The 23,313-nt window shown below is 44.3% G+C and overlaps 2 protein-coding genes across 3 annotated transcripts; one reads left to right on the top strand and one right to left on the bottom strand.

Moving 5' to 3' along the window:
- Positions 1–3,580: 3,580 nt before the first annotated feature.
- On the bottom strand, positions 3,581–10,838 carry LOC106588039 (CCAAT/enhancer-binding protein gamma). 2 transcript variants are annotated; one of them, XM_082969860.1, is made up of 2 exons: positions 10,562–10,838; positions 3,581–6,981 (listed from the first exon to the last, which is right to left on the bottom strand). In XM_082969860.1, exon 2 carries the CDS (start codon positions 6,747–6,749, stop codon positions 6,237–6,239), a length of 513 nt encoding a protein of 170 aa, XP_082825986.1. In that variant the 5' UTR covers positions 6,750–6,981; positions 10,562–10,838; the 3' UTR covers positions 3,581–6,236. The 2 variants fall into 2 exon arrangements, with proteins under 2 accessions (XP_082825986.1, XP_082825985.1); XM_082969859.1 differs by having other exon boundaries at positions 10,673–10,837.
- LOC106588037 (titin) lies at positions 10,032–21,854 on the top strand. The gene is made up of 6 exons (XM_082969858.1): positions 10,032–10,154; positions 11,826–16,900; positions 17,013–17,309; positions 17,544–18,131; positions 18,342–18,647; positions 19,383–21,854. Exons 1-6 carry the CDS (start codon positions 10,087–10,089, stop codon positions 19,682–19,684), a joined length of 6,636 nt encoding a protein of 2,211 aa, XP_082825984.1. The 5' UTR covers positions 10,032–10,086; the 3' UTR covers positions 19,685–21,854.
- Positions 21,855–23,313: the final 1,459 nt, after the last annotated feature.

Below are 23,313 nucleotides of genomic sequence, written 5' to 3'. Positions count from 1 at the left end.
CCTCTGTTGTCGCAGCAGGGGAAAACCCCACCTCTCCACTTGAGCACAAAACGGAGAGCGGTATTTCTTAGCTCTGGTCCAGGGCGTTTATACGTGCAGCTCGCTGAAGGCTCAGCGACAGGCGAGCCGCACGTAAACACCATGGACCAGAGCTAGGTATTTCTAGCAGTCGCATATAACGAATCAAAGGCAACACCATAGGCATTACGTTATATATATATTATACTCAATACGTCTAGCCTACTTGTAATGCCTTGGCTTGGTACTCTATACCTTCTACACATTAAAGGTTTTTCAAAATAACCTACATCTTTAATACCAGTGAAAAAAACTGAAATTAGACCAATTGAAGGCCAGGTACAGCAAGCTAATTTTTTTTTAACTGGGCAAGTCAGTTAAGAACAAATTCTTACTTTCAATGACGGCCTACCGGTAACAGTGGGGTTAACTGCCTTGTTCAGGGGGCAGAATGACAGATTTTTACCTTGTCAGCTCAGGGATTCGATCTTCAACCTTTCGGTTACAAGTACAACGCTCTAACCAATAGGCTACCTGCTGGTTACTGGCCCAACGCTCTAACCACTAGGCTACCTGCTGGTTACTGGCCCAACGCTCTTACCACTAGGCTACCTGCTGGTTACTGGCCCAACGCTCTAACCACTAGGTTACCTGCTGGTTACTGGCCCAACGCTCTAACCACTAGGCTACCTGCTGGTTACTGGCCCAACGCTCTAACCACTAGGTTACCTGCTGGTTACTGGCCCAACGCTCTAACCACTAGGCTACCTGCTGGTTACTGGCCCAACACTCTAACCACTAGTCTACCTGCCGTCCCTCCATTCTAACCACTAGTCTACCTGCCGTCCCTCCATTCTAACCACTAGTCTACCTGCCGCCCCTCCACTCTAACCACTAGGCTACCTGCCGCCCCTCCACTCTAACCACTAGGCTACCTGCCGCCCCTCCACTCTAACCACTAGGCTACCTGCAGCCCCTCCACTCTAACCACTAGGCTACCTGCCGTCCCTCCACTCTAACCACTAGGCTAAATGCCTCCCCTCCACTCTAATCACTAGGCTACCTGCCTCCCCTCCACTCTAACCACTAGGCTACCTGCCGCCCCTCCACTCTAACCACTAGGCTACCTGCCTCCCCTCCACTCTAACCACTAGGCTACCTGCCTCCCCTCCACTCTAACCACTAGGCTACCTGCCTCCCCAATGTCTGCTATACACATCTCAATCTACATCTCTAAACGGAAGATACAAGTCATCCCTCTGAGCAGGAACATGGATGGAAGACTTTCCCAAATGGACACTGGGCGCCTGCAGGCACGTTCTCTACACCGCTGTTAGTAACAGACAGAATTAAACCATATCTCTCCCCAAAATCTATTTAGGGTTGGTCTGAATATCTCTGCGTCAATGATTCAATTCATTATCTCGACTGAGAGCTAAAGATTTTGTTCTCCATTCCTTAAACGTGATTTATAAGTTTAGGGAGGTAGGGAGGGGCACCGAGAGGGAGGGAGGGAAGGGTAATTATTGGCAAGTAGATCTTGACAGGGCTCACCATGAAGAGATACAGAGTACGGTAGAGGAGTGAGAGGTGAACTACCGCAATGAATGTTTGCTTTGTGTCGATGGCTGTAAGGTAAGATGGTGGTGTCCCTCCCTATTGCCCCCGAGTGTTGGCCCCATCCTGTTCTCTCTCTGGGTGTTTGCACAAGCCCTTAAATAAGCTGTGTTCCTTGACTCAGCCTTCGGGAATCAAGCCAATCAGAAAATAGAACTTGGCTCTGTGCTCACCTAGTGACAGAATGACGAGCTAGCTAATCAAAGCTAGCTTTGCTCTCCCCTCTCCCATACAGAGTTGCTCTGGTTGGAACATTGAGTTCGATAACCAAGTCCCCACCGGATAAGTACACAAAATGGCCGCCTTTATCCCTATTATAGTGCACTACTTTTGACCAAAGCATATAGGGAAACCCATAGGTTTCTGGTCTAAAGTAGTGCACTACTTAGGGTGTAGGGTGCCATTTCAATGTGTTATGAGTCCAGTTGAACACCTTGTTCTGTATTTTGGGGGGGGGGGGGGGGGGGGAAATAGATGGTCATATTGGTAACCAGGTTTATCCGTCATTTCTCATCCATTTCCTGTTTTGTAATTGTTTGGAATCAGACAGTCCATTAAATGGATCATAGATAAGTCTAGAAGCTGAGCTTACTGAACCAGTAGTTCTAATGTGAAGAGACATGTAAATCAATCCTTTATATCTAGATCTGTAGAATGACCATCCATATCACTCAAACAGGACTGTCCACAATGAAATTAACCTCTATTCCAACTGGTCGGCCACAAGGGGGATTTTATTTTGCTCCCCCAAGTTCTCTGAGCAAAAAATTATATATATATATAAAAAAAATATACAAACACGTTTGGTGTTCACCAAAAGGCATGTGGGAGACTGCCCAAACATATGAAGGTACTCTGGTCAGATGAGACTAAAATTAAGCTTTTTGGCCATCAAGGAAAACACTGTCTGGCGCAAACCCGACACCTCTCATCACCCCGAGAATACCATCCCCACAGTGAAGCATGGTGGTGGCAGCGTCATGCTGTGGGGATATTTGTTTTTCCCCCCATCGGCAGGGACTGGGAAACTGGTCAGAATTGAAGGAATGATGGATGGCACTAAATACAGGGACATTCTTGAGGGAAACCTGTTTCAGTCTTCCAGAGATTTGAGACTGGGACGGAGGTTCACCTTCCAGCAGGACAATGACCCTAAGCATACTGCTACAGCAACACTCGAGTGGTTTAAGGGGAAACATTTAAATGTTTTGTAATGGCCTAGTCAAAGGCCAGACCTCAATCCAATTGAGAAGCTGTGGTATGACTCATAGATTGCTGTACACCAGCGGAACCCGTCCAACTTGAAGGAGCTGGAGCAGTTTTGCCTTGAAGAATGGGCAAAAATCCCACTGGCTTGATGTGCCAAGCTTATAGAGACATACCCCAAGAGACTTGCAGCTATAATTGCTGCAAAATGTGGCTCTACAAAGTATTGACTTTGGGGGAGTTGAATAGTTATGCACGCTCAAGTTCTGTTTGTCTTATTTCTTGTTTGTTTCACAATAAAAAAAATATATTTTGCATTTTCAAAGTGGTAGGCATATTGTGTAAATCAAATTATACAACCCCCCCCAAAAAAAAAAAAACAATTTTAATTCCAGGTTGTAAGGGAACAATATAGGACAAAAAGCCAAAGGGGGATTGAATACTTTTGCATGCCACTGTACACAAATGTAAGCAAGGTTTGAAATGAATATGTTTTAGTCAAACATGATCTGTTTGGGCTTCTTGTGTTCCTGACCAGCTGCTGACCACACACACACACACACACACACACACACACACATACATACATATACACACACATACATAACATTACATTACATTACATACATACATACATTCATATGCTAAATTCAATTGAGATGCAGCCTAGTTTGTGTTTACAATTCCCATAAAACATTGATTACACACACACACACACACACAAAAACAAAATGCTTGGTTGAAAGTTTGTACTCAATTTTAATTTACAATGCACGTTACCCCAATATAATCTTATAAAAAAAAGAGCAAGTCTAGCTAAGAGAAAATGCTGCCCAGCAACATTCATACCAAAACAAATATTAATGGAAATATTTAACAAATTTGTCACAATTTTTTTTTAAATTTTTTTTTACAAAATATTTTTTTCTATTGAATTCAGACATTATTTTTTTCAATTTAGTGTGACCTTCTGCTCAACAACAACAACAACAACAACACTGAACAACATGTTGAAGAGAACGGTTTCAATATGCCCGTATTTGCTATCCTCTCTCTCTTACATAAGATATTTCAACAGTGCTCCCACCCACCCTCATGCAAACCGCCTCCATCATGCTGCTTTTAAAAAATCCAAGTTGTAGAAAAACAAAGAAGAAAAGATGCTTCAGAGGTCTTGTTGAGAAAAAGGGAAAAATATATTTTTTAAAAAGGCCCTGTTTGGTGAGGCTAATACTGGTAGCCTGAGGTACAGAAGTCTACAGCAGCGCTCCAAAAGACACCCTAGATGTTATATAGTGTTGACAAGGCTCTACTCAACAACAACAACAAAAAAAGTAGTGCACTATATAGGGAACAGGGTGCCATTGGGGACGCATCCTGGAGAAGAAAATAAAATTAAAAAAAATATATAAAAAAAATCACAGACACTCAACAGACAACGTTGATCTCCTCTGGGCAAATACACGTCGTTATCCTGACAACATCAGAATATGCCGTTTGTCTTCAGAGAAGACAATCCTACGGTAAAACAATGATGCTCACGATGCTGGATAACATCTCAGTTTGACAACAGAAACATACAACAACACAGAAAAATCAGTGTCTGCCTTTGTATACATTGTGATATCGCGGTGACTGAGCCTGACAGCGTTGGAGACGGAAGCCAACATGCCTCGCTCTGTTCTAGCTAGCCGGGCTAATTAGGAGTTAATTTAGCATCTCCACAACGCCCAGACAGACAGAGAGACAGACAGAACAACAACAGGACAATGAGCCATTCTCTATCTCTCTCTCTCCAGGTTTTTAGGGTTTGGTGTTTATGGAGAAAGGCTTAACTTTGATTTAGCGGTAGCCTGTGACGCCATGGCGAAACGTCTGGGAGTTTAATCCCACGGAAGGTGCGTGATAGTCTGGGCTGGGGGCCACGCCTTAAAACGTGAACACAACTCTGTCCCGTATGCATCCCAAATGGCACCCTATTCTGTACTTAGTGAAATTTTTGGACCAGCGCCACATAGGGGGTCAAAACTAGTGCACCATCTAGGGAACAGGGTCCTATTTGAGACGCCGCCTCTGTCTGTCTGGGTCTCTGACTGAAGAGGGCTGGTCTGAGACCTATGGAACTATGGGTAAATAAATACAGTGGACTAACTGTATCTCAACACAGGCCTGAAACCTAACTCGAGATCGTGCAAAGCTCCCATTTGACGTCGACAACTACACGTCTTGCGCAAAACAAAAACCTGTGTTAAGCGTTTCTGATCTTAAGTTAGGCTTTGGACCCAAAGCCTATCCTACCTCTTTGTATTTAACTCTTGATATTTACATTCCCCTTCTACCCAAAACAGCTCAAAGCAGAAGTAAAGCCATTCGATTAGGACACAAAGAAATATACACACATATATATATATATATATATATTTAAAAAAAAAAAATTATAATAAAAGAAAAAAAAAATATGTACAACGTGTGTATATCTGACGCCGCCAGACATCCAAAATAAAAACAAGCATACATCATTCTGATTAAGTCCAAACGTAGTGAATGTACTGACAATACTAAATGCCAGACGAACCGTTAGCGAGTTCAACAAAGACTCTTTAATAAGGAACAAGAAACCAAAAAGGGATCACATCATCCTAACTAGTGAATAGTTTAATCTTGTGACACAACAGGTCTCTTTTAGAAATGTATCCAAATAGTCCCCCCAAAAACAATTATTATTATTATTTTATTAAAGTGGACAATTCCTGACCTGAAACTCTTTAAAAAAAAATAATAAAATTATAATAATCTCCATCATATGAACCAATCTGAACGCACAAAGAAGACAAGAGTGAAATCTCTCTGACAGTATATATCATCTCTGGGAGGAGAGAAAGGAAGAAACTCCAGTAGGATTATTAAGAAGCTGTGGCGAGCTGTCTATCATCACCCTGGTTGACTCAAAATGGCACCCTATTCCCTATATATAGTGCACTACTTTAGACCAGAGCCCTATGGCACCCTATTCCCTATATATAGTGCACTACTTTAGACCAGAGCCCTATGGCACCCTATTCCCTATATATAGTGCACTACTTTAGACCGGAGCCCTATGGCACCCTATTCCCTATATATAGTGCACTACTTTAGACCGGAGCCCTATGGCACCCTATTCCCTATATATAGTGCACTACTTTAGACCGGAGCCCTATGGCACCCTATTCCCTATATATAGTGCACTACTTTAGACCGGAGCCCTATGGAACCCTATTCCCTATATATAGTGCACTACTTTAGACCAGAGCCCTATGGCACCCTATTCCCTATATATAGTGCACTACTTTAGACCAGAGCCCTATGGGGAAAATAGGGTGCCATTTGGGAAGCACTCTCATGTCCCTGCCCTCTTCTCACTGGCTGCTGTTATTGTTGTTGTTACACACCCCATTGTTGTTGTTGTTGTGGGCGGGGCTGGCCCCCTCTACGCCTGGCGCTTGGACGTTGTCGGCCAGGTTGTGAGCGTGCTCCAGGAAGAGGTCCTTGAGGACAGACAGCTCCTTGCTGAGCAGCTTGATCTTAGCTTCCAACCTCTCGTTTTCCTCTTTCAGCTCGTTGACGCGTTGCTGCGTGTCCTGGGCCTTCTGTTTAGATCTCATTCTGCTCTTCTTCACCGCCAGGTTATTCCGCTCTCTCCTCTGACGGTACTCGTCACTGTCCTTGTCCCCCGACGTCTTCTTCATCTTACCGGGTGGAGTGGCCTTGCTGCTTCCTCCTCCTCCTCCTCCTCCGGCTGGGGTCACAGGGACTAGCTGGGGTACCTGCTGTAAGCTTCCTCCTGGTGGTGCACTAGCCTGGCTCTGGATCACACTAACAGTCCCTCTGTTTTGCTCCGTGTTTATCTTCTGCTGCGACCCCTCGCTCATTTGGTTCGTATCTGCTGACCACTAGTCTCACTGTGCGTCTGCTATGACTGGCGTGCTGGTTGGGGCGCCACTGTGGATGAATGGGCTCGGCGCTGTCTGGATGAATGGGCCCCGGCGCTGTCTGGATGAATGGGCTCGGCGCTGTCTGGATGAATGGGCTCGGCGCTGTCTGGATGAATGGGCTCGGCGCTGTCTGGATACACTCCTGTACACCGGGGAGTTTTACTGGAGTCTGGAAGGACAACGGAAATATGTTAGTCTTTCACTTTGCCCCGAGAAGAAGGTAAGATACACATGTTGATAGGGATTAATTAATGTAAAAAAAAAAAATAGGTTACACACAGGTGACAGCTAAGAACATTCTAGACTATGAGCTTTTAGTCAGAGCTACTTGAGTCAGGGTAGTCATGGATACAGCACTTTTAGTCAGACCTACTTGAGTCAGGGATACAGCACTTTTAGTCAGACCTACTTGAGTCAGGGTAGTCAGGGATACAACACTTTTAGTCAGATCTACTTGAGTCAGAGTAGTCATGGATACAGCAGGACTCAACCTCAGTAGCACAACTTGTTTTAATTTAATCTTTATTTAACTAGGCAAGTCAGTTAAGAACAAATTATTATTTACAGTGACGGCCTACCCTGGTCATACAGCCTGGAATCGAACCAGGGTCTGTAGTGACGCCTCTAGCACTGAGACGCAGTGCCTTAGACCGCTGCGCTACACGGGAGTCCCATATCATTTCTATGAATCTTGATTTCACCAGAAATAAAAAGTCTTTGTGTAATTGGTCAGCTGTTCAATTAAGATCTGTGTCCTTATCAGTTATGAGAAGAGATGCTAGAACCCCACCATCTCTATTTACAAGTTAAGGACAAGGTCCCCCCGAATCAGAAATTCAAAATATGCTATCCACCTGCAAAAAATCTATGTGGTTAATGGTGTGTGTATATAGATTGTGTATAGGCATGTCTTTCATATGAATCTTCTATCCACCTGCAAAAAAAATCGTGATTTGTCCAAATAACCAGTGAGGGAAAAAAATCCAAGCACTGGAACTATTTCTGCTTGTTTGCTATTGGTGCCCATAGTATGAAGACAGATCTATAGTCCCATGTATGTTCACAGTCTTCCACATCAGAGATTACTTTTATTGTAAAACACATTGATGCCAAAAAAAAAAACATATCTAGAATATGTAACTTTATAATATTGTGTATTTCGTATTGACATTAAAATGTTGATGGGAATTTTTGGTGTAAAACAGATGGTTTTGGTTAACCTCTCTTGGGTAAGGGGGCAGTATTTTCACGGCCGGATGCAAAACGTATCCAAATTAAAACGGCCTACTACTCGGGCCCAGGAACTAGAATCTGCGTATTATTAGTAGATTTGATAGAAAACACTGAAGTTTCTAAAACTGTTTGAATGTCTGTGAGTATAACAGAACTCAAATGGCAGGCAGAAAACCTGAGAAAAATCCAACAAGGAAGTGGGAAATGTGGTGCTTGTAGTCTTTTCAAGTCACTGCCTATATATATATATATATATATATATATATATATATATATATATATATATATATATATATAAAACACAGTGACTTAGGGGTTCATTGTGCACTTCCAAAGGCTTCCACTAGATGTCAACAGTCTTTAGAACCTAGTTTCAGGCTTTTGCAGTGAACAGAGAGCGAACAAGAAGGCAGGGAAGTTGGTGACTCAGGAAATGACATGAGTTCATTGGCGCGCGTTCACGTGATGAGGTAGCTGTGTTCCATAACGTTTTTCAAGACATTGGAATCGTCCGGTTGGAATAATATTTAAGTTTTATGTTAAAAAGGCCCTAAAGACTGATGCTATACAACATTTGACATGTTTCAACGAACGGAAATAATATTTTTTTTATTTTTTTACTTTTCATCAAGAAATTTTGGCCGCGCTTCCTACATTTGGAGTAGCTTACTGAACGTGCGAACAACAAGGAGTTATTTGGACATAAACTATGGACATTATCGAACAATATTTATTGTGGACCTGGGATTCCTGGAAGTGCCTTCTGATGAAGATCAAAAAGGTAAGTGAATATTTCTAATGCTATTTATGATTTTAGATGACTCCAAAATGGCGGGTATCTGTATTGCCTGGTGTATGTTTCTGAGCGCAGGACTCAGATTATTGCAAAGTGTGCTTTTCCCGTGAAGCTTTTTTGAAATCTGTCACAGCGGTTGCATAAAGGAGATGTTCATCTATAATTCTTTGAATAACAGTTTAATATTTTATCAACGTTTACGATGAGTATTTTTGTAAATTGTTGTGCTGATTCACCGGCAGTATTGGAGGCAAATATTTTCTGAACGTCACACGCCAATGTAAAATGCTGTTTTTGGATATAAATATGAACTTTATCGAACAAAACATGCATGTATTGTGTAACATGAAGTCCTAGGAGTGTCATCTGATGAAGATCGTCAAAGGTTAGTGCTTAATTTTAGCTGAATTTCTGGTATTTGTGACACCTCTCCTGCTTGGAAAATGGCTGTGTGGTTTTTCTTGTGTTGTACCTGTCCTAACATAATCTAACTTTATGCTTTCGCCGTAAAGCCTTTTTGAAATCGGACAATGTGGTTACATTAAGGAGAAGTGTACCTTTTAAAATGGTGTAAAATAGTCGTATGTTTGAGAACTTTGAATTATGACATTTTGTTGTTTTGAATTTGGCGCTCTGATTTTTCGCTGGCTGTTGAATAGTGTGAACCGTGGGGGGACGGTAGCGCCCCACCTGCCCAAGAGAGGTTAAGCCCCTCCCTCAATTTGCATTAATTCACCAAAACATTTAGCTAGAATCACCAGCATGTTATTCTCCTTGAGGGAATTCACCCACCAAAACATTTAGCTAGAATCACCAGCATGTTATTCTCCTTGAGGGAATTCACCCACCAAAACATTTAGCTAGAATCACCAGCATGTTATTCTCCTTGAGGGAATTCACCCACCAAAACATTTAGCTAGAATCACCAGCATGTTATTCTCCTTGAGGGAATTCACCCACCAAAACATTTAGCTAGAATCACCAGCATGTTATTCTCCTTGAGGGAATTCACCCACCAAAACATTTAGCTAGAATCACCAGCATGTTATTCTCCTTGAGGGAATTCACCCACCAAAACATTTAGCTAGAATCACCAGCATGTTAAAATCCTAGCTAACATCAGTGTGATAAAGTGACACAGGGAGAGAGAGTTGGGTGTATGTGACATGTCTCTCCGTCGGTCCGTTCAGCTGTCTGCTAGTTAGTGTTGCCTGTTGTTGCATCACCTCATACCTCCCTCCGTACATGGCAGATAGTCTTTGTGCTACCGGAGAGAGAGAGAGAGAAAGGGGGAACTCCGTAGCCATGCAGTGGTAAGCAACGGACGTTTTTGGGATTAAAAAAAATAATATTGTGCCGGTGAATTCACTAAACACTAACAAACAACGTTTGACGTGAGACTAACTAGTTAAAGTAGCTAGAATGTTTTATGGAAATACACAAAAAGCTCAATAAGAGAGAGTGAGTGATTTGGCAATAGCAGGAGGCGTGGAGCTTGGCTTGCTAACGCTTTAGTTTGTTAGCTAGCTAGACAACTGGCTAACACAAGCTAGCAGCATTTCCAACAACCCGAAAATAACACCACCTAACGTCAAAAAAAAACCACACACTTTGGACGCACCATCACTATATACTTTGTTGTTTACTAAACAGCGGTGTGATAAACCAAACTAAAGTTTACATTTTTGAGTTGTTGTGTAATTTAGCACGATTGACTTACAGCTTGTGTGATTCCAGTTAGCCTAGCTAGCCAGTTAGCCTAGCTAGCTATACCTTTTCCATAGAAGATGACTTGGAAAACATTGCCAAAAAAAAAAAACCAACGACGTACCTTGTCTGCTTTTTATGTGTCGTCAATTGCCCATCAAAGTATAAAAAGTTAGGAGTAAATGTCCGTTGACCATAAGTTAGTTGATGGAGTCTGTTTTGTTTGTTTAGATCATGTACCTAGAGCTACTCGAAGTATTGCGAAATCCTTTTGACCATGTAGGGAAATCTACCAGCTCAGCCAATCAACGGCGCCGGTGAGGATGGGTGACGCAATAAACTGCTTGATTGATAGGTTGAACAACCAATGGGAGAACGGTGTTTGCACTTTAGTTATTAGGGTTATTTATGTCATATGAAAAATGATGTCATGAGTTCACACAATGAATTAGTTCATTGCTTAATGACCTGTTTCGGGGAAGAGGCGTAAAATTTCCAACATTTGACATGAGTTATTTTTTTAAATTTAGTTCAATTATAAAAAAATAAAAAAATAAATATACAAAATTGCTCTTGATATATCATGTGATAACACAGTTGTGCGTGTAAAGAGCCTGCCATGTGTGATCTCCTTATCTTTGGTGTTGTAGCATCATCTTGGATCATCCACATTGTGCAGCCTATCACACACACACAGATTCTTAAAGTAGCCTTCAACTAAAACTTCAACTAAAACAAATAATTTTCAAATCACGTCGGGAAGCATAGATTCTAGCTTTCTCATTACACACATCTCTCTCTCTCTCTCTCTCTCTCTCTCTCTCTCTCTCTTTCCCTCTCTCTCTTTCCCTCTTTCCCTCTCTCTTTCCCTCTCTCCTTCCTGTTCAGTATATTCCTGTGAACAACAGACCATAAAAGTATATAGTTTTAATACACGTATCAGAGGTAGTGATTAGTTTGGCTAATATGATTGGTCAGAAGTGGTAGACCCATGTGGGACTATTGCCATCTTCACCTGTAAAACCCTTGTAAATCAATCCCAATAGCATATCTCAACATTATAGACTAGCTCTGTGTGACAGACCACTAGGTGGTGCTAGACTATGCCACCACTTGAACTGATGAGGAGCCAAGGGGAACTCCAAAACATATACGCCTTCTTCAATTGAATGAAGATAATCAATCAATAAATAAGGTTTTATTAATAATGTGTCACATCTGATTATACATATTTATCTTTCTTTCTCCTTCCATTTCTCTCTCTCTCTCTCTCTTAGTGAACCTTTTGCACCTGGTATTCCATTTCTGTCATCAGTAACAAGAGCCACCATGGAAATCGAGGCACCGACAGCATCGATGGATCCCAAGTTTAAGGACGGTCTAGTCGTCCGTGCTGGCGAAACGTTTGTTATCGGAGCGGATATTCTGGGGACGCCACTCCCCAGAGTCAAGTGGTTAAAAGACGGGAAAGAAATTGATAAAACTTCCCCGAGAATGGAGGTCGTAAAAACGTTTGAACGCACCGTTCTAACAGTTCTAGATTGCATCAGAATAGATGGTGGACAGTTCGTCCTGAGTCTCAGCAATGTGGCTGGAAAGAAAGACATACCTGTCAATGTTAAAGTTCTCGATAGACCTGGTCCACCTGACGGTCCAATGAAGATAACCGGTGTGACTGCAGAGAAAGCCACGCTTCACTGGAGTCATCCGTTACAAGATGGCGGTGCCAGTGTTTCCCATTACATCATTGAAAAAAGGGTAACCAACCGCGTGTCATGGACTGTAGTCGAACCGGAAACCCAAGCAGTCAGCTACAAAGTGACTAAACTTGTACCTGGCACTGAGTACATCTTCAGAGTTAAAGCGGTGAATAGGTTTGGCACTGGTGAACCTCTTGAATCAGACCCGGTTACTGCATGTTGTCCGTTCAAGCCGCCCAGCGCTCCTTCCACACCTGAAGCAAGTGCTATAACAAGCGACTCAATGGTCCTTACATGGAATCGACCAGAAAACGACGGTGGTTCAGAAATAGATGGCTATATCGTTGAAAAACGTGATAAAGACGGTGTTAGATGGACAAAGTGTAACAAGAGAAGACTTAACGATATCCGGTTCAGATGCACCGGACTCACCGAGGGACATTCCTATGAGTTCAGAGTATCTGCTGAGAATTCTGCTGGTCTCGGAGTGCCAAGTGAGCCAACAGGATATATCAAAGCTTGTGACCCTTTATATCCACCAGGTCCTCCATACAACCCTAGAGTGACAGACCATTCAACCACAACCGTGTCTATCTCATGGACGAAACCCATCTATGATGGTGGAGCAGCCATCAAAGGATACGTTGTTGAGATGAAGGAAGTAACGGAGGAAGAGTGGACAACCTGTACACCACCAACTGGTGTAGAAGAAACACACTTCACGGTGAAAACACTGAAGGAAAATCGAGAATATAACTTCCACATCTGTGCGATTAACACTGAAGGAGTTGGGGAACCAGCTGATGTCCCAGGGACTGTAGTTACATCCGAAAGACTTGAGGCCCCTGAGATTGAACTAGATTCAGACCTTAGGAAAATGGTGTCAGTTCGGGCGTGTTCAACACTACGTCTGTTTGTCCCATTCAGTGGAAGACCTGAACCTGTAGTCAAGTGGTCCAAGATGGAAGGACCTCTTACTGAGCGTGCACACATTGAGGTCACAAGCACCTACACAGTCCTTGTCATCCACACTGTCAACAGACTCGACACTGGCAAGTATGCTTTGACTCTTGAGAACGTCGGCGGTATGAAGTCTGCTTTCATTAACGTCACAGTGTTGGATTCACCAAGTGCCCCTGAGCACTTTGAAGTCAAGGACATCACCAGAGATTCTGTATCACTATCCTGGGAGCCTCCACTGATTGACGGCGGAGCTAAGATCACACATTACATCGTGGAGAAAAGAGAAGCTCAAAGACGGGCTTTTACCAGTGTTTCAGATAACTGTGGAAGAAATAGAATGAAGATCGACAACCTTATAGAAGGGGGACTTTACTATTTCCGTGTACTAGCTGTTAATGAGCTCGGTGTGGGTTTGCCAGCAGAAACACCAGAACCAATCAAGGTATCACAAGCTCCTTTGCCTCCTGGTAAAGTTACCGTTGTAGATGTTACTCACGACAGCGTGAGTCTGTCATGGGAAAAGCCTGACGATGACGGTGGTAACAGAATCAAATGCTACGTAGTGGAAATGCAAACCAAGAGCGATGACAAATGGACTGTGTGTTCTGAGATAAGGGGATTGAGATCAACTATTGATGGGCTCTTAACAGGTGAGGAATATTCATTTAGGATTAGTGCAGTCAATGAAACAGGCAAGAGTGAACCCAAGCTACTGGCAGAGGCTGTCGTAGTAAACGACGACACAATGGAACCTATCATAGATCTAATGTGCAACTCATTCAGTGTCAAGGCAGGAGACGATCTGAAAATCGATGTTCCATTTAGAGGCAGAACTGAACCTGAGGTTTCATGGAAGAAAGATGGTGTTGAATTGAAGGAGACAACCAAGGTTAGCTTTCTTACATCTAATAACTCATCAAAAATCACTATCAGAAACACAACGCGGGAGGAATCGGGGAACTATGAGATCACCTTAACCAACACAGTTGGTAGAAAATCAGCCATAATAGCTGTTACCATCTTGGATAAACCTGGCCCTCCTGGTGCAATCAAGGTAGATGAAGTCAACGCTGACTATATTTCACTGTCTTGGGATCCCCCACTCTACGATGGAGGATGTCCAATCAGCAACTACGTAGTAGAGAAGAGAGATACTACCACTACAACATGGAAGACTGTTTCAGCCACAGTTGCCAGAACATCTATTAAAGTTCCTCGTTTGACACAAGGCACTGAATATCAGTTCCGTATTGCAGCTGAAAACCGCTACGGCGTCAGCCGTGCTGTGGAGTCCGCTTCAGTTGTTGCACAGTACCCCTTCGAGACACCTGGTCCTCCCACTACCCTCCATGTTGCTCAAGCTACAAAGTCCTTCATGTTGGTTACGTGGAATGAACCGGCCAGTGACGGTGGAAGTCCAATCATCGGCTATCACCTGGAAATGAAGGACTATAGCAGTATTCGCTGGACAAAGACTAACAGAGGACGTCTCATTGCTGAAACAGAATTTAAAGTGAATGGCGTTGAGGAAAGCTTGCAGTATGAATTCCGTGTTTCTGCTGAGAATATCGCTGGCGTTGGACCGTACAGCAAAGCCACTGAGCCTATAGCTGCGAGAGATCCATGTGATCCTCCTGCTAACCTTACAGTTACGGACATCACAAGGACTTCAATTTCTCTTACTTGGTCCAAGCCGGAGAATGACGGTGGAGCCAAGGTGACTGGATACATTGTTGAACACAGGGAACTGCCAGATGGTTGTTGGTTGAAGTGCAATTTCACCAATCTCCAGGAAACTTGCTATGACATCGAAGGCCTTACGGAGGATATTCAATATGACTTCCGTGTCATTGCAAAGAACTCTGCTGGAGTACTCAGTGAGCCATCACAATGTACAGGTGGCATCACAGTCAAGGATAACGTGGTTCTACCTCGTATTGTCTTGGATAACAAGTATAAGAAATTAGTCATTGTCAAAGCTGGAGATGTTTTGAGAATCGATGCAGATATTTCTGGGTGCCCACGTCCAGTCATTTCATGGTCAAAGGATGGTGAAAGGATTGAGGTCAAGGCAAGAATAGAGATCACTTCAACACACGCTACCACCACATTACTAGTCAGAGACACTATTCGAAGAGACTCGGGTCAGTACACTGTAACAGTGCAGAACGTTGCTGGTACAAGATCCCTGTCTGTAAACTGTAAGGTTCTTGACCGCCCTGGACCATCCACTGGGCCATTGGATGTGACTGGTCTGACCGCAGAGAAATGCACTTTGACCTGGGGACCACCTCAAGAAAATGGTGGTGCAGAAATCATACGCTATATAGTTGAGAAATGTGAAACCAGTCGTGTCACCTGGACTTCAGTATATGAAGACGTGAAGGCTACAACATGCAAGGTCACCAGTCTGCGTAAAGGAAATGAATACATCTTCAGAGTAAAGGCAGTGAATGAATATGGAGAAGGCGAAGCCTTGGAGAGTGAGCCAACCAAGGCCACAGATCCATTCACTGTCCCCGCTGCACCAACAGATGTTGAAATCACCTGTGTAACAAGTGAGACGATGACAATCTGCTGGAAAAGACCTGAGTCCGATGGAGGAAGCAGCATTTCTGGCTATGTTATTGAAAAACGAGAGAAATCTGGATTGCGCTGGGTACAGGTGAACACAAAGCCTGTGAATGACCTTAGGGTCAAGGCATCCAATCTCTGTGAGGGATGTGAGTATGAGTACAGAGTCTATGCAGAAAATGTTGCAGGCTTGAGTCCCCCAAGTATTCCTTGCAAACTGACAAAAGCGGAGGATCCACAATTCCTGCCATCACCACCAGCTAAACCCAAAGTCATTGACTCAACCAAGACTTCTGTAACTCTTTCATGGAATAAGCCATTGTTTGATGGGGGAGCTGCTGTAACAGGATACTGTGTTGAATATAAGAGAACAGATGAAGAGGACTGGTGCGTCGGTGTTTCAAACACAGAGAACACTGAATTCACTGTCGTTGGATTGACATCTGGAGCAGAATATGTATTTGTTGTCAAATCCATCAACAAGATTGGTGTCAGTGAGCCAAGCCTTCCTACTGATCCACAAGCAGCTGAGGACAGAGAAGAGGAACCACAGTTTAATATCAGCAATGAGATGCGAAAGACTCTTCTTGTAAAGGACGGCAGTTCATTCACCTTAACTGTGCCATTCAGGGGCAAGCCTGTTCCTAACGTTATGTGGGACAAGGCAGATGTTGACCTGAGAGTTAGGGCCAGTATTCATACCACTGATACCGTCACGTCTATCACAGTGGAACAAGCAACAAGAGATGACTCTGGAAAATATACAGTGACTTTACAAAACGTTGCTGGAAAAGTCACATGTACATTAAATGTCAGGGTTCTTGACTCTCCTGGTCCACCGTGCCGTGTTGGGGTCAAGGATGTTACCAAGAGCTCTGCAACAGTTGCCTGGGATACCCCAGAAAACGAAGGTGGTGCTGCTGTCACCAACTACCTTGTTGATATTCGTGAGGTGAGCAACAAGGGATGGACCAGAGTCACAGATTCATGTCCTCGTCTGACCTACAGAGTGTCAGACCTACAAGAGGGAGGAGTGTACTACTTCAGAGTCACTGGTGAAAACCAGTATGGAATCGGCTTGCCAGCTGAGACCAAATATGGAGCAATGATTACAGGTATGCTTGAACGGAAGATCCAAATGTAAGCTTTACAATATATATTTTTCTAATTTCATTTTAGTATTTTATTTTTTTTAAACGGTCGTTTTTTCCCCCCCCTTGATTTCAGAAAAACCCAGCCCACCACAAACCATCGAAGTCACCGAGATCACCAAGGAAAGTGTGTCCCTGTCATGGACCAAACCTGAGAATGACGGCGGAAGCAGAATCACCAGTTATCGGGTCGACGCTCTCGAGAAGGGTCAGGATAAATGGGTGAAGTGTGGCGTCACCAAGACCGTCCACTTTGTGGTGTACGACCTGAAGGAAGCTACTCAGTACTTTTTCAGAGTTCGTGCTGAAAACCACGCTGGATTCAGTGACCCTACTGAAATGGCTCTCCCTGTGTTAGTTAAAGGGCAACTTGGTGAGTTGTTGCCCAGTCCTTCATTTACAGTTACTAAGGGTAGAGAATTGCTGAGTATAACCCAAGATAGATGGTTTACTACATTCATAACCCACGATAGATAGTTTACTACATTCATAACCCAAGATAGATAGTTTACTACATTCTGGAAAAAACAAATTCTTACATGTAGATTGTTTCATTTTGATCTGATATCCTCAATGAAATAACAAGTCTTCATCTATCTTTCAACAGAACCTCCTGAGATGAACATGAACAAGTTCCCTGACAATATAGTCTACGTCAGAGCAGGATCAAATCTGAAATGCCAGATCCCACTTACCGGGAAACCTGCGCCAAAGATTTCTCTTTCAAAGGACGATGTTGTGTTGAAGTCAACGATGAGATTCAACTCTGAAGTAACTTCTGAATATCTTATCATCAGTCTTCGTGAGAGCACCGCTACTGATTCGGGAAGGTACGACATATGTGCCTCCAACGCCAGCGGAGCTTCCAGGTCTTTTGTGACCATTGTGGTCCTGGATAGACCCAGCGCCCCAGTCGGTCCTATTGGAATGTCTGAAGTGACAGAGGACAGTGTGAGTCTGACTTGGCTTCCTCCTCGTTATGACGGCGGAAGCCCCGTCACAAACTACATAATAATGAAACGAGAAACGAGAAACGCCGACTGGACTGAAGTCTCCTCAGTCGTTGTGAAATGCACAATGAAAATCATGAAGCTCATAACGGGACTGGAGTACCAGTTCAGGATCAGGGCTGAAAATCGCTACGGCATCAGTGAGTACATCGACTCTGCAACCGTCAAAGTGGATCTTAACTACAGTAAGTTATATACTACTCTATTCATGTTTTATGTTTGTATTGTATATACATGTGTATATGTAACATATATATACTTGTGACAGACCACTAGGGGGCGCTGTACTATGACACCCCTTGAACTGATAACGAATACCTGACAACGTGTTATTGTACAGGGTAAAAGTAACATACTTAGATTAATTTCTAAATGTTATTTTCGTCCGTCTACAGCCGTTCCCGAAGCTCCGTCACCTCCGATCGTAACGTCTGTAACCGGAGAAAGCATCACCGTCGCCTGGACGGAGCCGAACTGGAACGGAGGAAGACCAGTAGTCGGATATCATCTTCAGATGAAGGATAAGAACAGCATCCTGTGGCAGACGGTTAACAAAACCGTTATCCGCGCCGCGCACTTCAAAGTGACGAACGTCATCGTCGCTGGTCTCATCTACGAGTTCAAGGTGGCAGCAGAAAACGCAGCTGGGTGCAGTCCCCTCAGCAAGATCTCAGACGCTGTACTGGCGATTGATGCTTGCGGTAAGGAGACTTGGTTACTTTCAGTAGTGGTTTGTCCATCACATTTTATTTATCGCCTAGTGGTTTGTCCATCACATTTATTTATCACCTAGTGGTTGTCCATCACAGTGTGGCGTAGTCAGCGGGATTGAGTTATATCTATTTATCATTAAAACCTCACGTTACACTTCCTTTATAATTAAAAAAAATAATAATTCTCCCAATATCACTGTGTACTTCCTTTAAACTTTCTATGTATTAACAATATCACTGTGTACTTCCTTTAAACTTTCTATGTATTAACAATATCACTGTGTACTTCCTTTAAACTTTCGATGTATTAACAATATCACTGTGTACTTCCTTTAAACTTTCTATGTATTAACAATATCACTGTGTACTTCCTTTAAACTTTCTATGTATTAACAATATCACTGTGTACTTCCTTTAAACTTTCTATGTATTAACAATATCACTGTGTACTTCCTTTAAACTTTCGATGTATTAACAATATCACTGTGTACTTCCTTTAAACTTTCTATGTATTAACAATATCACTGTGTACTTCCTTTAAACTTTCTATGTATTAACAATATCACTGTGTACTTCCTTTAAACTTTCTATGTATTAACAATATCACTGTGTACTTCCTTTAAACTTTCTATGTATTAACAATATCACTGTGTACTTCCTTTAAACTTTCTATGTAACAACAACTGTATCTGAACCTCTAAATCTTTGTTGTCGTTGTTGCAGAGCCTCCAACCAACGTCCGGATCACTCACATCAGAAAGTCTTCCATCAGACTTGAATGGTTGAAACCTTCTTACGACGGTGGTAGCAAGGTCACAGGTTACCTGATTGAGAAGAAAGAGGGCGAAAGAGACAGGTGGACGAAGGTCAACCTCACCAACGTTTCTGACACACACTATACGGTTACAGAGCTGAACGAGGGTGTGGTTTATGAATTCAGAGTCGCGGCGAAAAATGCAGCTGGATCGGTCAGCGATCCGTCCGTCACTGCCGGCCCGGCGATGTGTGTGGACACGGACGATTAGATTTGGGAGGTTTTATATATTTTGTTGAAATAGTTGATTTGTGTTAATTGTCAGAGGCTGTTCTTGTATTGTCGTGAAAGTGGTTGAAGTCGTTAAAATTACAGTTGGTTTTTCTTTAAAAGTTGAGATAAAAAAAATAATAATTAGTGTGGTTACTGAAATAGCTATATTTTTTGATTGGTAGAAGATATTTCTGTTTTGATAGCTGATTTTAAATAGCAGAGAAGATTTGATGTGCTCCTATTATTGTCTGACTTGTTGTGGTCAAAATAGTTGATTTGTGTGTGAAATCACAGTGTTTTTACAGTGGATAAAATGTTGGACGTTGTCACTTGTTTATTAATGTTTTTGGACTAGAGTGTGAGTTTTACAAGGTTGAAGAAATCTCATGAAAAACATATTGTCAGCCATGTGGACTGTTTGCACATTTTTCACATTTGATTGGTGTTGATAGCTTTAACGGTTTAAGAGAAGAAATCAAAAGGCAGAAGTGTGTCAGATAATGGTAGTGGTGTTGCCTCTACTCTCTCGGCAGGTAGCCATGTGGTTAGAGTGGAGGGGCGGCAGGGTAGCCTAGTGGTTAGAGTGGAGGGGCGGCAGGGTAGCCTAGTGGATAGAGTGGAGGGGCGGCAGGGTAGCCTGGTGGTTAGAGTGGAGGGGCGGCAGGGTAGCCTGGTGGTTAGAGTGGAGGGGAGGCAGGTAGCCTAGTGGTTAGAGTGGAGGGGAGGCAGGTAGCCTAGTGGTTAGAGTGGAGGGGAGGCAGGTAGCCTAGTGGTTAGAGTGGAGGGGAGGCAGGTAGCCTAGTGGTTAGAGTGGAGGGGAGGCAGGTAGTCTAGTGGTTGGAGTGGAGGGGAGGCAGGTAGCCTAGTGGTTAGAGTGGGGGGGCGGCAGGTAGCCTAGTGGTTAGAGTGGAGGGGCGGCAGGTAGCCTAGTGGTTAGAGTGGAGGGGCGGCAGGGTAGCCTAGTGGTTAGAGTGGAGGGGCGGCAGGTAGCCTAGTGGTTAGAGTGGAGGGGCGGCAGGTAACCTAGTGGTTAGAGTGGAGGGGCGGCAGGTAGCCTAGTGGTTAGAGTGGAGGGGCGGCAGGTAGCCTAGTGGTTAGAGTGGAGGGGCGGCAGGTAGCCTAGTGGTTAGAGTGGAGGGGCGGCAGGTAGCCTAGTGGTTAGAGTGGAGGGGAGGCAGGTAGCCTAGTGGTTAGAGTGGAGGGGCGGCAGGTAGCCTAGTGGTTAGAGTGGAGTGGAGGGGAGGCAGGTAGCCTAGTGGTTAGAGTGGAGGGGCGGCAGGTAGCCTAGTGGTTAGAGTGGAGGGGAGGCAGGTAGCCTAGTGGTTAGAGTGGAGGGGCGGCAGGTAGCCTAGTGGTTAGAGTGGAGGGGAGGCAGGTAGCCTAGTGGTTAGAGTGGAGGGGCGGCAGGTAGCCTAGTGGTTAGAGTGGAGGGGAGGCAGGTAGCCTAGTGGTTAGAGTGGAGGGGCGGCAGGTAGCCTAGTGGTTAGAGTGGAGGGGCGGCAGGGTAGCCTAGTGGTTAGAGTGGAGGGGCGGCAGGGTAGCCTGGTGGTTAGAGTGGAGGGGCGGCAGGTAGCCTAGTGGTTAGAGTGGAGGCGCGGCAGGTAGCCTAGTGGTTAGAGTGGAGGGGCGGCAGGTAGCCTAGTGGTTAGAGTGGAGGGGCGGCAGGTAGCCTAGTGGTTAGAGTGGAGGGGAGGCAGGTAGCCTAGTGGTTAGAGTGGAGGGGAGGCAGGTAGCCTAGTGGTTAGAGTGGAGGGGAGGCAGGTAGCCTAGTGGTTAGAGTGGAGGGGCGGCAGGTAGCCTAGTGGTTAGAGTGGAGGGGCGGCAGGGTAGCCTAGTGGTTAGAGTGGAGGGGCGGCAGGTAGCCTAGTGGTTAGAGTGGAGGGGCGGCAGGTAGCCTAGTGGTTAGAGTGGAGGGGCGGCAGGTAGCCTAGTGGTTAGAGCGTTGGGCCAGTAACCAGCAGGTAGCCTAGTGGTTAGACCGTTGGGCCAGTAACCAAAAGGTTGCTGGATTGAATCCCCGAGCTGACAAGGTAAAAATCTGTCGTTCTGCCCCTGAACAAGGCAGTCACCCCACTGTTCCCCCAGTAGGCCGTCATTATAAATAATATTTTTTTCTTAACTGACTTGCCTAGACTAAATAAAGGTTTAATAAAAAATAATTAAAAAACTCTCGGTCTCTGTCTTTCAATTCAATTTAAATGGTCTCTCTCTTTCTCTCTCTCTCTCTCTCTCTCTCTCTCTCTCTCTCTCTCTCTCTCTCTCTCTCTCTCTCTCTCTCTCCTCTCGCTCTCTCTCTCCTCTTCTCTCTCTCTCTCTCTCTCTCTCTCTCTCTCTCTCTCTCTCTCTCTCTCTCTCTCTCTCTCTCTCTCTCTCTCTTTCTCTCTCTCCTCTACTACCCATTCGACTATAATTTTTTAATAATAATCAAGACAATAATAATAACAACAGTAATACTAATAATGGTAAGTAAATGACTGCATAAATTGCATATGTTGTTATTTAGTGTAACTCAGGCTATGGCAGGCAAGTAACTATCTGGCTTCAAGAGGAGCCATTGCTCTTTCGCCCATCGACTATTTATAGTTTTACCTCTGGGTTTATTTATAAGATACAATTTTGAATAAATGTAGTAATTTCTGTGAATAATGTATCTCTTGGTGAGCAATAGTTCTCACAGTAAAGGAAAATGTGCATCTCTGTTTCTACCTCCCGTCGTGCAGCGATCACATACACAGCAGGTAGCCTAGTGGTTAGAGCGTTGGGCCAGTAACCAGCAGGTAGCCTAGTGGTTAGAGCGTTGGGCCAGTAACCAGCAGGTTGCCTAGTGGTTAGAGCGTTGGGACAGTAACCAGCAGATAGCCTAGTGGTTAGAGCGTTGGGCCAGTAACCAGCAGGTAGCCTAGTGGTTAGAGCGTTGGGCCAGTAACCAGCAGGTAGTCTAGTGGTTAGAGCGTTGGGCCAGTAACCAGCAGGTAGCCTAGTGGTTAGAGCGTTGGGCCAGTAACCAGCAGGTAGTCTAGTGGTTAGAGCGTTGGGCCAGTAACCAGCAGGTAGCCTAGTGGTTAGAGCGTTGGGCCAGTAACCAGCAGGTAGCCTAGTGGTTAGAGCGTTGGGCCAGTAACCAGCAGGTAGCCTAGTGGTTAGAGCGTTGGGCCAGTAACCAGCAGGTAGCCTAGTGGTTAGAGCGTTGGGCCAGTAACAAGCAGGTAGCCTAGTGGTTAGAGCGTTGGGCCAGTAACCAGCAGGTAGCCTAGTGGTTAGAGCGTTGGACTAGTAACCAGCAGGTAGCCTAGTAGTTAGAGCTTTGGGCCAGTATCCAGCAGGTAGCCTAGTGGTTAGAGCGTTGGGCCAGTAACCAGCAGGTGGCCTAGTGGTTAGAGCGTTGGGCCAGTAACCAGCAGGTAGCCTAGTGGTTAGAGCTTTGGGCCAGTAACCAGCAGGTAACCTAGTGGTTAGAGCGTTGGGCCAGTAACCAGCAGGTAGCCTAGTGGTTAGAGCTTTGGGCCAGTAACCAGCAGGTAGCCTAGTGGTTAGAGTGGAGGGGTGGCAGGTAGCCTAGTGGTTAGAGCTTTGGGTCAGTAACCAGCAGGTAGCCTAGTGGTTAGAGTGTTGGGCCAGTAACCAGCA

The sequence above is a fragment of the Salmo salar genome, chromosome 26, assembly GCF_965601325.2.
Source record: "Salmo salar chromosome 26, fSalSal1, whole genome shotgun sequence".
Classification (NCBI taxonomy): Eukaryota; Metazoa; Chordata; class Actinopteri; order Salmoniformes; family Salmonidae; genus Salmo; species Salmo salar.
Note: the sequence above shows the minus strand (reverse complement) of the source record. Positions and strands in the feature narration are given on the sequence as shown.